General features: G+C 36.9%; 1 protein-coding gene across 1 annotated transcript; it reads right to left on the bottom strand.

Annotated features, from left to right (window-relative positions):
- Window positions 1–13,413: 13,413 nt before the first annotated feature.
- On the bottom strand, window positions 13,414–14,070 carry LOC128556649 (E3 SUMO-protein ligase KIAA1586-like). Its single transcript, XM_053542232.1, has one exon. The coding sequence runs from the start codon at window positions 14,068–14,070 to the stop codon at window positions 13,414–13,416; it is 657 nt and encodes a 218-aa protein (XP_053398207.1).
- Between the last annotated feature and the right edge of the window lie 522 nt (window positions 14,071–14,592).

Genomic DNA, 14,592 nt, shown 5'->3' with positions numbered 1-14,592 from the left:
AACGCTTTTAAATTAGGTTACTTTCAGATCGATTGTTTATAATGATAATGGTGCTTTTTTAATGTTATTAGTATTTTCTGCACGGGGAAGGAATGAATTTATGATTGGAAGTCTAATAAATCAACAGTTTTCATTTGAAAAAAGGACTCGATTCGGTTTATTACGTGCCGGGCATACCGCCAATTTTATACTTCAGTAAGCGCCTGTTGATTTGATCACGATTGATCAAGTCGGCAAACGCTTTGAAATAAGATAACACGAGATGACACGGGATTATCCCCAGTTGCCACTCTGTGTATTTTTAGTTCTTTGACTATATTAAAATGCTATCAAAAGTATGTCTAGTACCATCGGCATATTCACTCATTAAGAGTAAGAGTGAAATTAGTTGTAGTCAATTTCAGATTTTACCATTTTACTCATTCCCAAGAATTATGATGAGTAAATGAGACGCGCAATAAGAAAACCAACATAGTGCATTTGTGACCAGCATGGATCCAGACCATACTGCGCATCCCCACAGTCTGGTCAGGATCCATATGCTGTTCGCTTTCAAAGCCTATTGCAATTAGAGAAACTGTTAGCGAACAGCATGGATCCTGACCAGACTGCGCAGGCTGGTCTGGATCCATGCGGGTCGCAAATGCACTTGATTTTCTCATGGTGCGGCTCAAATACTAATTCTGTTGAATGTTCATTATCAATTAGTTCTTAAAAAATTCTTTAAAGAACATAGCCTTAACCACCAAGCCAGTTTCAACCAAACATCACTTGACTATTTCTTGTTTGGTATATTATAATAATTACTAGGGATGGGAACGAATACTGAAATCAATATTCGAATATTCGGTTTCGGTTAGTTTTAATGGAAGCTTTAAAATCTTATTAAGTGATTGGCATATACACAACATATTCATTTGTTTAAAGCGTGGATCATCGTAAATAAGGCTAAAAAAAAATGTTTGTTTCGGGTAACACGATCCTACATAGCAAAACCGCCGATCCTAGCGTTTTATTTCATGATCTGTCAGTATAATCATGAACATATTTAACTAATTCAGTGTTTTAGCTTCAAAATGATACAAAAAATCAGAACGATTTTAATTTAGACCGTCGCAATTTTATCTAAAAATAGCAGGTCGTCCCATTTAAACACGTGACGCGCTGTTGTATTACCGCCGTCATTTTGAAAAATTTCAATCGGTGTGTAAAAATCGTCGTGTAAAAAGCAAGAAAGGCAGACTTAAACCTCCTTCAACATGAACTTATGCATCAATCATATGTTTTTCTTGATTTTATTATAACTACTTCAAAACTTAATTCAGTTGCGGATGAAAACCGATTCTGCGGATGGTCTGAAACGTCGTACAAAATATTGTGAAAAGATCGACAATATCTACAAGTTTTGTATTGTTTTCGAAAAAAAAATTTATACAACTTGTTACATAAAACAGGCGCCAACAAAAATGAACAAAAGATAAAAAGATATCACTTTTAGGCCTAATACAAACTATTAATCCGCAGCGATGACTCCAGGTAATTATGCATTGCAATTTTCTTGTTAATTTGACATCTTTTGACATGCATCTGACACATTGACGCCTGTTGCAAACTGTTAATCCGTAACGATGGCCCCTGCCAATTATGCATTGCTATTTTCTTGTTAATTGGACATCTTTTGATACGCGATAAACTAACATGACATGGTTTTATTCTGTAGAGTTAGCATGCTCATATTGCCCAAAATCAGTGATACTTATTTTGAAAAAAAAAATACAATAATTTACGAATATTCGAATTTGATTTTCATATTCGAATATTCGACCGATTTTCGAATATTCGAATATTCATTCCCATCCCTAATAATTGCGGTATATATACTAGCTATTAGTGCAAGTGCAGTGCTGTGTTAAGGCACATGCAGGCAGCTGCCTCTGTAGATTTTTTAAGCAAACTGCAATTTTGATACATTTAATATGTCTATAAAAAAGCAACAATTTCTGTTTTTGTCCCAAACACAAACAAAAAGATTTGATAAAAAGACAGGACCTGATTTTTCTGTTTTCATGAAAGAGAACTTAGATATATATCAGATATATGAATTGAGACATAGAAAAAGATACATGGCCACATTAGTCAATGCACACTTCAAGCTACCAAACGGGCATGCACTCGTACATACGATCAGGTATTTATAAAGCAATACACGGGTCTAGCTAGGTCCAATTTTTTGGCAGAAATCACTTCTCCCTCAAGCTGATTTAGGGAGAAGTGGGGAGACTTTTCCTACCGCAAATGATGTTGAGTGATTCGAAAGGTGGTTGTAATTTTCTTGTTTCTTAATTGATAAAAAGCATTGATGTGACCATTCATTTTCTTAGTTAGATCATTTCCCATACAGTGGTTATTGTTTCGTTACAAAATTCTGAAAAAAGTCCTTTTCAAAATTCAAGCCAATTCTGTAAATGTAACCTGCCGAATTTTGGTTATATCTTGTATGAAGTGTTTATTATTAACACCGAGTCATTCACCGAGGAATGTCAGTATCTCACTCAATAAAACTGAAAGTAAACTGTGTAAACTAGAAATACATATTCAAATAAATTCATCGACGGAAGTCAGTTTAACGTAGTTAATACATTACATGTCGTTATTTTATCATAGATAACAAATAATTGTGTACAATATTCCAATTAATCGCATGGTTAATCAGCAATTTCTTTATAAAACAATGTTTTTTTGCACTTGACCATGTTGACAATTAAACGCGAAGTGTCCAAGACGTAAACGCGGCGCTTTTTGAATTGGCTGAACACAATCGACTCTGGTGTATCGGATAATTTGATTCGCTTTCACACTTCTCAGGGAAAATCTCGCAAGTACCTGAAGTAGGCGAAGCTTAAATTATGCTACCGGCGTGTGTTTGTGTATTCGAGAGACGACACTGTTCAACACTCGTTATGACACCATGCAAATTGTCAACAGTCTGGGTAGCAGTAATTAGCGTGTGCGGAAATCAAAGAAAATCAGGCGACTTGCATTTCGCTTTGAGGTTAGATTTGAGCAAAGTTTGAAGTTCTAGAGCGCCTATTTCGCTCAAGTCGCCCACTCGCGAGTGCCCTGATACAAATGTAGTTCTTAGCTCCACTATTCAGAGAATAGGGGTGCTATTCTACTCTCGTCGGCGTGAGCTTTCTTGGTTAAAGTTTTTCGACAACCTTTGTTTTTCTTTGTTACTATTGCTTATATCTTACTGTAACTTCACATTAACATTATTCAGCATGCAAACAAAGTATGTGCTGGGGCTGGGCCAATTATACCCAAGGTCAAGGTCACCAAGATGTTATACTTTGGTTATTTTTAAGGTTGAAGTTTTTAAGCAACCTTTGTTTTTCTGTCATATCTTTGTTAATATTGCTTTATATCTTACTGTAACTTCACATAAACATTGTCCAGCATACAAAGTATGTGCAGGGGCTGGGCCCATTATACATAAGGTCAAGGTCACCAAGGTGTTATACTTGGTATTTTTAAGGTTAAATTTTTTCGGCAACCTTTGTTTTTCTCACTTTTTTTTCCACATTTATCTATATCAAACAAAGTTGTCATGAGAACACAAGCATTAGCACTTCTTGTATTAGCTTGTCTGATTTTTTAAAAAAATCTACGAGGTACTGTCGTCACTTGATCGTTGGCGTCGGTTTAAAATTTTAGTTTACGTCCACCTTTTCTCAAACACTGTAAGAGCTACAGCTTTGAAACTTTGCACACTTGTTTACCATCGTTAGAGACTATGTAGGCAAAGAACAGTAACTCTGATATGCATTTTGTCAGAATTATGGCCTTTTTGTACTTTGAGTCTCTTGGTTAAAATTTTTGTTTGGGTCCACCTTTTCTCAAAAACTGTAATTAAAGCTACAGCTTTGAAACTTTGCACACTTGTTTATCATCATTAAGGGACTATTTAAGCCAAGACCCATAACTTTGATATGCATTTTTAGGTGGGCCGGTGGTCTAGTGGTAACACGCTTGACTGCCGATCCAGAGGTCCGGGGTTCGAATCCCTGTCCAGGCACTGCAAATTTCTGAGATGCTCTTGAGTGTCTCCCACCTAAGAGGCTTGTACTGGTTCTTCCCGGTTCACCGGGCACTTTAAAGAACCAGACTGTCTATTTGCAAAAACTTAGGCTAAGTTAGCCTGACAGGCCTGTATATCTGTATCTCTATCTGTTCTGGGGGCTTTATCTCACTCTGTCCCTCTGGTAGCCCGCCCGCTTAGCTCAGTAGGTAAGAGCGTTGGTCTACGGATCTCAGGGTCGCGAGTTCGATCCTCGGGCGGGGCGTATGTTCTCCGTGACTATTTGATAAACGACATTGTGTCTGAAATCATTAGGATGAATTTCGCGCTTTACGTGTTTATCATGAAAAGGGCACTATATAAATCTGGTATAATAATGATAATAATTTTGTTGGAATTTGATATGGCCCTTCTTGTACTTAGAAAATGTGTGTTTATTGGTTAAAATTCCTGTTTAGGTAACCTTTTCTCAAAAACTAAGAGCTACAGCTTTGAAACTTTGCACACTTGTTTTTCATCATAAGGGGACAAAGTAGGTCAAGAACCATAACTCTGACCTGCATTTTGTCAGAATTATGGCCCTTTTTGTACTTAGAAAATCTGAACTATATAATAAATTCTTTTCTTACATATTGTCAAGCACTTGCAGACAAGCGATGATACCTGTAGGCGGTGCTCTTGTTAAAAAGGTACTGTAAATTTACACTTTTGTTTTGTATTACCCCAAATAGGATAGGATACCCCAAACAAGGTTATTTACCCTGATCGGCAGATGTGCCAGGCCTCTTAAATGTTGGATTTTGAGCTCACTACAAGCAGGCATGTCAAACTTAACAGACGGGACAGGATCAGACATAACATTTGGACAAAGTTTTGACCTTGACCTGTGAGATATAGTCTTCAAGCCTGAGTCCTTTTTTCTTAACTTAGAAATACCAGTACAAAAACAATTTGTGTTACAGTACCATAGATACCCATATTCAATGCACAACCAGTTTGAGCCTATAATCTTAATGGTCAATCTAGAAGGAAAGAAAACTTAAAATAGAACAAGATTATTTCATCTTATTTCATCTTATAAGGCAAATATGTTTTCTTTTTCAGTTATATATTGAGGGAGAGAAGAGAAAAGATGGTTGTGGAAATTTGGTCCATGTTTGCGTAAAGATGATGATATTTAATCAGACCCATGTGGTGTGCATTTTGTGAACATCATGTTAGAGACCCAGCAGAATGTCATGTTAGAGAAATTGTAGGCTGTTATGTTGGACACCCCTGCATAGGAAACTGTAAACTTTAAGGTAGGTTAGAATGCTGGAAATTATATCAATCTTGTAGTGGCAAAAGTCACCTTTTGCTTTTCACAGTTCAAAATTTTGATGAAATCTAGAAAGATCCATTTGAAGCACAGAATGCAACCAAGCATAATGATAAAAGACTCCGTTTGATTGAGTCTGTTCATGAGAGGTGATGAAATGTGCAACACCTCTCACACCCTCTAGCACCGGCTTAAACGGAACTATTACACATCTATTGAATGGGCTCCATGATCCCAAAGGGCCAGAAATTATAACAACACTGAATCCAAGTACGGGGAGACTTTTTTCTTTTTATACGCCCATCTGAAAGACGGGACGTACCGGTATTATGCCCGGAACGCCCAGACAGGATGACGGGTGGCATCCACAGACTTTGTCCAGAGCATGTCTTCTTCATACATGAAGGGATTTTGATGTAACTTGGCACAAATGTTTATCATCATAAGACAGAGTGTCATTCGCAAGAACCAGGTCCCTAGGTCTAAGGTCAAGGTCACACTTAGAGATCAAAGGTCGATACTTTGTCCGGAGCATTTCTTCTTTATGCATGGAGGGATTTTGATGTAACTTGGCACAAATGTTCACCACCATGAGACAATGTGTCATGCACAAGAACCAGGTCTCTAGGTCTAAGGTACAGGTAACAGGGCCAAAGGACAGATACAAGAATGACTTTGTCCAGAGCATATCTTCTTCATGCATGGAGGGATTTTGATGTGACTTGGCACAAATGTTCGCCACCATGAAACAGAGTGTCGTGCACTATAACCAAGTCTCTAGTTTTAGAATTACTTCCCTTCGTTGTAACTATAAATAGCTTATATTGTAAAAAATGTTTAACATTAAGTCATAAAAGCAAGTACAGTGACAGGACTGGGTGACACCCTTGTCCTATGGACACACATCTAGTTTACAAAATTATGTCCCTTTTTTGAATTAGCAATTTTTGGTTAAGTTTTTGTATAATTATAAGGTGATATCTCATCAGTATCTACTGATGGAAATATATGCCCATATTTCTTAATATTGCCTCATATGTCATCATTCTTCCATCCCCCCTCCCTTACAAATATATTACCTACCCTTATTTGTTAGTGGTCTTGTCAGAAAAAAACTGGCCCTATTTAAAAAATTAACAGATTTTTACTTTCTTGACAATATGCAAAAACTGTTCAAGGAAGCTGTGCATGGAAGGTGAGTGGTCTAGGCCATCAAGGCCCTCTTGTTGAAAATTTCTCTTGAATATTATATATATATACCGGTATACCATTTGCCATTTCCATGGTATGTATAACATTGCCTACTTAAACTGAAAGTACTCAATTTCATATTAAAATCAGTGATCAAGCTAACAAACTGGTATGTTTTACAGCGTAAAAAGATAAGGGCATGTATACAGTCATGAAGAAAATGGCAGTAAGAAACGAGAAAACAGTCAAGAAACCCATAAATCAGCATTACATTTCGACCTGCTTCAAGGTACATTTTCTGTGAAAACTGAAGCAAATACACGCAGTCAAAAACATAATTAATTCCGATAACAACCTTCTGCTGTGGTTAAGGAAAACAAGTAATAAAGCCATACCTTTTCACTGTGTTACCATCTGCCATCTTTGTTATCTATAGCAGAATCCCAAAAATTTGAATGGACTTATTACAAGAGAATTGAGCAAGTGTTGGACGGTAAATGTAAACATATTATTGAAGTACAAGAATATAGAAAATATATATGTTCATCTTTCCTTTTAGTTGCAATATCAGAAACTAAGTTTCCCTTGGGAACAATGTATAATTTTGCCTCTTCTGGTTGGGGACATTTAGTTTTGGGCAGTAATCTTTAAACAAGTGAACAGTAAGATAAAATATATCTTATTGTAATTCTATGTTTTGTCATAATTACATGAAATTTTATTTCCAGGTAAAAACAGAGAAATATGTGCCATTTGACAGTTACACAACACTTGTGTATGTGCAACTTGTATTCAGAAAACCAGACCTACTTAGCTGTGTCAAGAGAAAGCAGATCTATATGATGTGCCTCAGATATTACATTTTACAGAGGTATAATTGTAAAGCATGGAAGAAGTGTCCAGAATAATTCAGACAACACATTACAGACAATAGTAACAATGATAAGGTAAAATGAGCTTACAGCATTAAGACAATTTTAAAACAGCAAAGCATAGTGCTGAGGCAGACAGTTTGGCAGACCAGATTTCTGCGGAGAGCTGAGGTAACCGAGATTATGCAGAGAGCAAAGACAGACAGTTTCTGCAAAGAGCTGTGGCAGACAGAGTTTAAACAAAGAATTGAGGCAGACAGAGTTTCAGCAAAGAGTCAATGCAAGCAGAGGTTAAGACAAAGAGCTGAGGTATACTGTCAAAACAATTTTAACTTATATAGAGCTGTGGCAGGTAGAATCATTCAGTTAATGGTAAGTTAGCATGTTCCATCAAATTTCAAATTTTACATTGTTTTAGAAGAGATAGGTTGTTGTTGTGCTACAGTCATGAATTCATTTTATATTCTTTTTTACACAAACAGCAATTAATAAAAAAATCAGATGATTATTCAGTCATCCAGTTGTTGATTATAAAAATTAGATTACCATTTATGAAAGGATGAACTTTATCTACACTGGTTGGGAACCATTTTCCAGACAGGACCATTTCCGGACACATGTAATATCCGCTTTATTTCTTTGTTATTAATGTAATTGTTTTATCTAGATCATTTAGATGTTTGTTCTTCATGTCTACAACAAACCACTATTTTATTAGGCTGTATAATGTTTTGGTCTGTGATGATAACTCACCTGCGTTTACAAAACAACTTTCTGTCTTAACAGGGCATGAATATAGCATTGCGCATGCGCAGTAGTTCACACATGCTGAGGTATCAAGTAGGGAAGAAATAATCAAACTACATAATGATTGTTTGCTGATAACATGTTCTACTTTTAATTTCACCTAAAGGTTACGTAAGATGCAGGGCTGTCGATTTTTGCAATAATTTTATTCTATTCGTATGACGAAATTTGAGTTTTTATAGTCAACCTCGGTTTGCTTTCGTAGCTGCTATTGAATGTCAGGTTATGTTTCATTTGCAGTTTTGAAGAGATGAATGATAAAGAAATGTGTAGAAATAGTTTAATAACTTATTTTGATATCAATTTAAAAACAAACAACGTCAAAATATTTGTCCGGATACTGGTTTACCTGACGGGAAAAATAACTTATTTTAGTGACCCCATTTGAGGCTCCATGGAACCCATATTTTACGTCACAACGCGATGCTCACACAGATTACAACATCGGATGTGGAAGGAGCTGAAGTTTGTGCAGTATGGGCTTCACTTATATCAAATATATTTTTAGGGAATAATGAAGCCGAAATATGAAAATGTGTCCGGAAAATGGTTCCCAAACAGTATACTGTTATACCCGCATCTTTTAAATGTGAAGTTTTTCATGGAAAAGTAATAAACATTAGATAATTATGATTTTTTTTACAATAGACCAAGTGCAAGTAATTTTAGTAATATTAATTTGAAGTAAATCGAACAAAACAAATCATGTTTTTTTTTATGGTTTATTTTCACAGCAGTTTTATGTTTGGTTCAGGTTTTATTAATTTGTTCTAGCGGTTAACAAAATTGTAAGGCATTGTAAGCAAAAGTGATACAGATGTGGTTTAATGACTTTTCAGGACAAGTGTGGCAAAGTATATTATCTCAAAGCACCCAAAAGAACATAATACTAATAACGACTTTATTTTTATTGGGCAAGCCCAGTCTTCATTGTAAGCCTCTGGCAAATGTACATAATTGTATACTGTTACAAAACAGCAATAATGGTCATAAATCTTACACATACACATTTCTTGATACAAGTCAAACTTCCTGTAATTATCTTAAGATAAAAAGTGAGATTTCAAAAAAAAAAAAAAAAAAAATGGCACAAATAACTGCCATGTATTGTGAAAATGTTTCTTTTTAACCAGGTTTTTAATGAAAATCATTGGGTGTGGTGGCACCAACTACATTTGTATTGGTTTCGGCTCAGTAACTTGATTTTGGAGTGACAGATTGCAATGAAACCTGGAATATAGGCAGCTAGGATTGCATAATATATATATGAGGTCACTAGGTTCAAGTTCAAGATGACTGTTACTGAAAATATAAAAAAAAAACAGTTTCCACTCATTACATTAATTTTTAGCTCACCTGTCACGAAGTGACAAGGTGAGCCAATGTGACTGCTTGATGTGCGTCGTCCGTCGTGCGTCAACAATTTGTAAAAAAAACTTCTTCTTGAAAACCACTGGGCAGAATTACACCAAACTTCACAGGAATGATCCTTGGGTGGCCCCCTTTCAAAATTGTTTAAAGAATTGAATTCCATGGAGAACTCTGGTTGCCATGGCAACCGAAAGGAAAATCTTTAAAAATCTTCTCAAAAACCAGAAGCCCTAGAGCTTAGATATGTGGTGTGAAGCATTGCCTAGTGGACCTCTACCAAATTTGTTCAAATCATGACCCCAGGTTCAAAATTGACCCCGCCCCAGGGGTTACTTGATTGTACATAGGAAAATCTTAAAAAATCTTCTTCTCAAAAAGCATAAGCCCTGGAGCTTAGATATTTGACTTGTAGCATTGCCTATTGGACCTCTACTAAAGTTATTCAAATCATGACCCCAGGGTCAAAATTAACCCCGCCCTAGGGGTCACTTGATTTTACATATGAAAATCTTTAAAAAAATTCTAAAAATAAACCAGAAGGCCTAGAGCTTAGATATTTCACATGTAGCATGGCCTAGTGGACCTCTGCAACATTTGTTCAGCTTGTCTGTTTACTCTTGTCCGCTCTCTAAGTCGAACATTTCTCGTCTAAAACATCTAGAGAAACTAACATTTTTCATAGGGGCAGTTGTGGGAGGCATGCGCTTTTCTCAAAAGCATCTCTAGTTTTTTTTTGTTTTTTTTAGCTCACCTGAGCCAAAGGCTATTGTGACCGCTCAATGTCTGTCATCCGTCGTGTGTCGTCCGTCCATCAACATTTTCTAAAAAAGTCTTCTTCTTGAAAACCACTTGGCAGAATTACACCAAACTTCACAGGAATGATCCTTGGGTGGTCCCCTTTCAAAATTTCATTCCATGCAGAACTCTGGTTGCCATGGCAACCAAAGGGAAAACTCTAAAAATCCTCTTGTCCAAAACCACAGGACCTAGGGCTTTGATATCTGGTGTGTAGCATCATCTTGTGGTCCTCTACCAAAATTGTTCAAATTATCCCCCTAGGGTCAAATATGGCCCCGCCCCGGGGGTCACATGGTTTATATAGACTTATATAGGGAAAACTTTGAAAATCTTCTTGTACAAAACTACATGGCCTAGGGCTTTGATATTTGGTATGTAGCATCATCTAGTGGTCCTCTACCAAGATTGTTCAAATTATTTCCCTAGGGTCAAATATGGCCCCGCCCCTGGGGTCACATGGTTTATATATACTTATATAGGGAAAATTTTGAAAATCTTCTTGTACAAAACCACATGGCCTAGGGCTTTGATATTTGGTATGTAGCATCATCTAGTGGTCATCTACCAAGATTGTTCAAATTATCCCCCTAGGATCAAATATGGCCCCGTCCTGGGGGGTCCCAAGTTTTACAGGAAAAAATTAAAAAAATCTTCTTGTACAAAACCACATGGCCTAGGGCTTTGATATTTGGTATGTAGCATCATCTAGTGGTCATCTACCAAGATTGTTCAAATTATCCCCCTAGGATCAAATATGGCCCCGTCCTGGGGAGTCCCAAGTTTTACAGGAAAAAATTTAAAAAATCTTCTTGTCTGTAACCACAACACTTAGACCTTTGATATTTGTAATGTAGCATTGTCTTATGGTCCTCTACTAAAATTGTTTAAATTGTACCCAAGGGGTGAAAAGAGGCCTTACCCTGGGGGTCCCAAGTTTTATATAGACTTATATAGGAAAAAGCTTTAAAAATTTTCTTGTCTGAAACCATACGACCTAGGCTTTTGATATTTGGTATGATGCATTGTCTAGTAGTCCTCTACCAAAATTATTCAAATTCTGCCCCTGGGGTTAAAAGAGGCCCCGCCCTGGGTCACTTAGTTATTATGTGAGTTATATAGGAAAAAATACTTAAAAATCATCAGATCCTATTTCCAAGACTGTTTAATTATAATTACCTGATGACCCCAAGTAATATGATGTCACTTGACTGTGACCTTGACCTACTGACCTACTTTCTTGTTTTTTAAGATGCAGCCTTGAAATTTTGATGACATACACAGTTTTGTACACAAATTGTAAAACTGAATTTCATTGACCATGAATGTGACCTACTGACTTTCTTAATATTTTATCATCATTTTGACATTTGAAAGATGTAGCTCATATTACTCAGGTGAGCGATCCAGGGTCATCATGACCCTCTTGTTTTTTATTTTTAATTTTCCATCAATATTTATATCAACAGGTGAAATTTTGTACCCTCACCCCCACCCCCCCCCCAAAGAAAAACAAAAAAAACATTCATTTCTTTAAAATGATTTGACTAATGAAATTATTTGTTATTAGTACATCCTTAATTTTTGCCAAAATATTTTTATAACCATTCCTCACCCAACCTTCGGGGAACCAAATTCTTTCGAATTTGCTTGTACAATTAGCCCAGGAGTGTTACTTTTTTGTAAGTTTTTGTATGTAAGCTGTATCTCAGTATCACGTTGGAATGGATTGAAACCTTAGATAATGGGCATCTGAGACCAATTAACAATTATCCCCTTTGCCTCACGGGAATAAAAATATTGCTTTTTTTTGCTAAGGCCTTTTAGTTTTTTGCTCTTATTGCTGTCTTGAATATAACCCAATTGAAAGCATGTAACAATAAACACTAATGTCTTAGACTTTAATTAGCAATAGTGTTGATCTGAATTAAAGCAGCCAGGAACAAAGCTCCAAGCACAACAAATACGTAATAATGTATTCTTTGTTTGTATAATCAAGTAATTTGATTAAATTGATTTCATCTCTTTCAGCAGAGCACTTGAAGTTTGAACAAAGCATACTATTTTTGCATTATTGACTGCTGTTCCCATATTGCAAAATGACTGTATTGGTGGACCACTACCATTCTTTTAATAATGTGAAAACGCATATGTATTATTCAACTTGACAAATACAGTCTAACCTGTCTTAAACAGCCAGCCAGAGAAAACAGACAATTTGGCTGCTTATGCCAGGTGACCATTGATCAGAGGGCAGCCTGTAACCTACTGGGATTTGGGATTAAACTGTGGCTTATAAATTTGACAGTATAGAAATTTAATGTTACAGCTTGTAAATATGTCTAGGCAACTGGATATCATCATCACTATGGATATTACATTAAGATTCTTCTAGTCTTCAGAGTTTTCCATTTCTTAATAGCACATCCAAAATCAAAGTCAGTTAAACCTGGCCCATCAATTGATGTTCAGAGCTGACATTGCTAGAGAGTTTCTCAAGCAAGTTTTGATACGGTATTGATTGCTGAACCCCGTTCACATTCAACAGTGGAAATGGGGGGGGGGGGGGGGCCACAGGTAACCTGCTGCCTCAGAAGCAGCTGGGTACATATTTTTATTTCTTTGTGCAAGATTTGCCATGTCCCTAGTGGATTCGACCGATTTATTGCCATTGTCATGGCTTGCATGGGCAAAATTTAGGAAGCATGAAAGTTCATCCTTGCAACCTTTCATCCAAACAGTGGCAAGGTATTCGTTGACCACATCTATGTCAGTACCTTTGCAGGCTTTACTGACTAATGGATTAAAGAAATTACTGAGAGCAGTCAGAACTGAACCATTCTCATTATCAGAAAGGTGGACATTTAAACTTTTGACCAGACCAGTTAAAAACTGGTCACAAACTTTGACTGGACTCTCTCTGCTTAGAACTGTCCCTAATAGTGTGACCTTGGAACTGGAATGTGACCAGACCATCAGCATCAACCAGAAGGGACCAGATCAAGAAATTCTGTGAGCGTCTGACCATTTTTCTTGACCTGAAAGTCACTGACACAATCAATAGTTGACCTGAGCAAAGAAGTAACCTCTGTGAAATCAAGGTCCTGCTTCTGATACATCTTTGACAGGATTGCCAAGGGTTTAAACACATCACAAAGAAAATGCACGACATACAAAAACTTGAAGCAGGTAAGTGACTTGTGTCGGCTCAGTGCTTTTCCTAAATTCTCCTCAAGAAAGACAGAAATCAAATTAGAGAAGTTGGTGACCATGGCAGACACTGATCCTTCAAAACTGAGCCAACGGGTATGAAATACCTCCTTAAACCTCTGACTTTGACCTGGAGTTAGAGACTGAATAGCTTCAAGCATGGCCATATTCTTAGGGGAGTAGTGAAAATACTTGTAAACACTGTTGATGACCTCTTGCACTTTGACCATGTAAGGGATAGCATCAGTACCAGTACAACAACTTAACGCTAACCTGTGGGCAATGCAATGTGTGGCCAAAACACTGGGTACCTCTCTCTTTAACCTTGTAACTACACCAGACTTGTGACCAATCATAACTGCTGCACCATCTGTGCTCACACCACAGAGATTAGACAAACTTATACCTTTGACCTTCAACATCTCCATGACCTAAGTATATACTGAGTTTGCCCTAGACAAGCTGTCTATCCCAAAGAAGTAAGTACCTAGGGAAGTATAACCAAACTCATCAGACTCAAGAACCCTAATGTACATTACCATATTCAGGTGGACAGACACATCGGTGCTCTTGTCAAACATCAGGCTGAACTTCACACTGGAATTGATCTTGTCGATTAACTGGTTTTCAAGTACCCCGGCTATACAACTCTTGAATTCTTCAATAAAGTTGAATGTTCGTAGTTGGTGTGACCATCACATTTCAAATCTTCCAACTGTGACACACCCAATAAATAAAGTAAAAAAAAAATACATAAAAAACAAGAGCTGTCACTAATGGTGACAAATGCTCCCGCAGCACCTTTACCTTTGACCTGGTAACCCCAAAGTCAGTAGGGGTGGTGTACTCAATAAGTACTATCAGAATGTGAAGTCTAAAGGTGCTGGGTGAAGTGGTTCACGAGTAAAGTGCCTTCATGCAAAAAGTTAACGTTGGCCCTTGTGACCTTG

Source organism: Mercenaria mercenaria, chromosome 4 (assembly GCF_021730395.1).
Source record: "Mercenaria mercenaria strain notata chromosome 4, MADL_Memer_1, whole genome shotgun sequence".
In the NCBI taxonomy this organism is placed as follows: domain Eukaryota; kingdom Metazoa; phylum Mollusca; class Bivalvia; order Venerida; family Veneridae; genus Mercenaria; species Mercenaria mercenaria.
The sequence above is the reverse complement of the archived record's forward strand: the minus strand, read 5'-3'. Positions and strand labels throughout refer to the sequence as shown.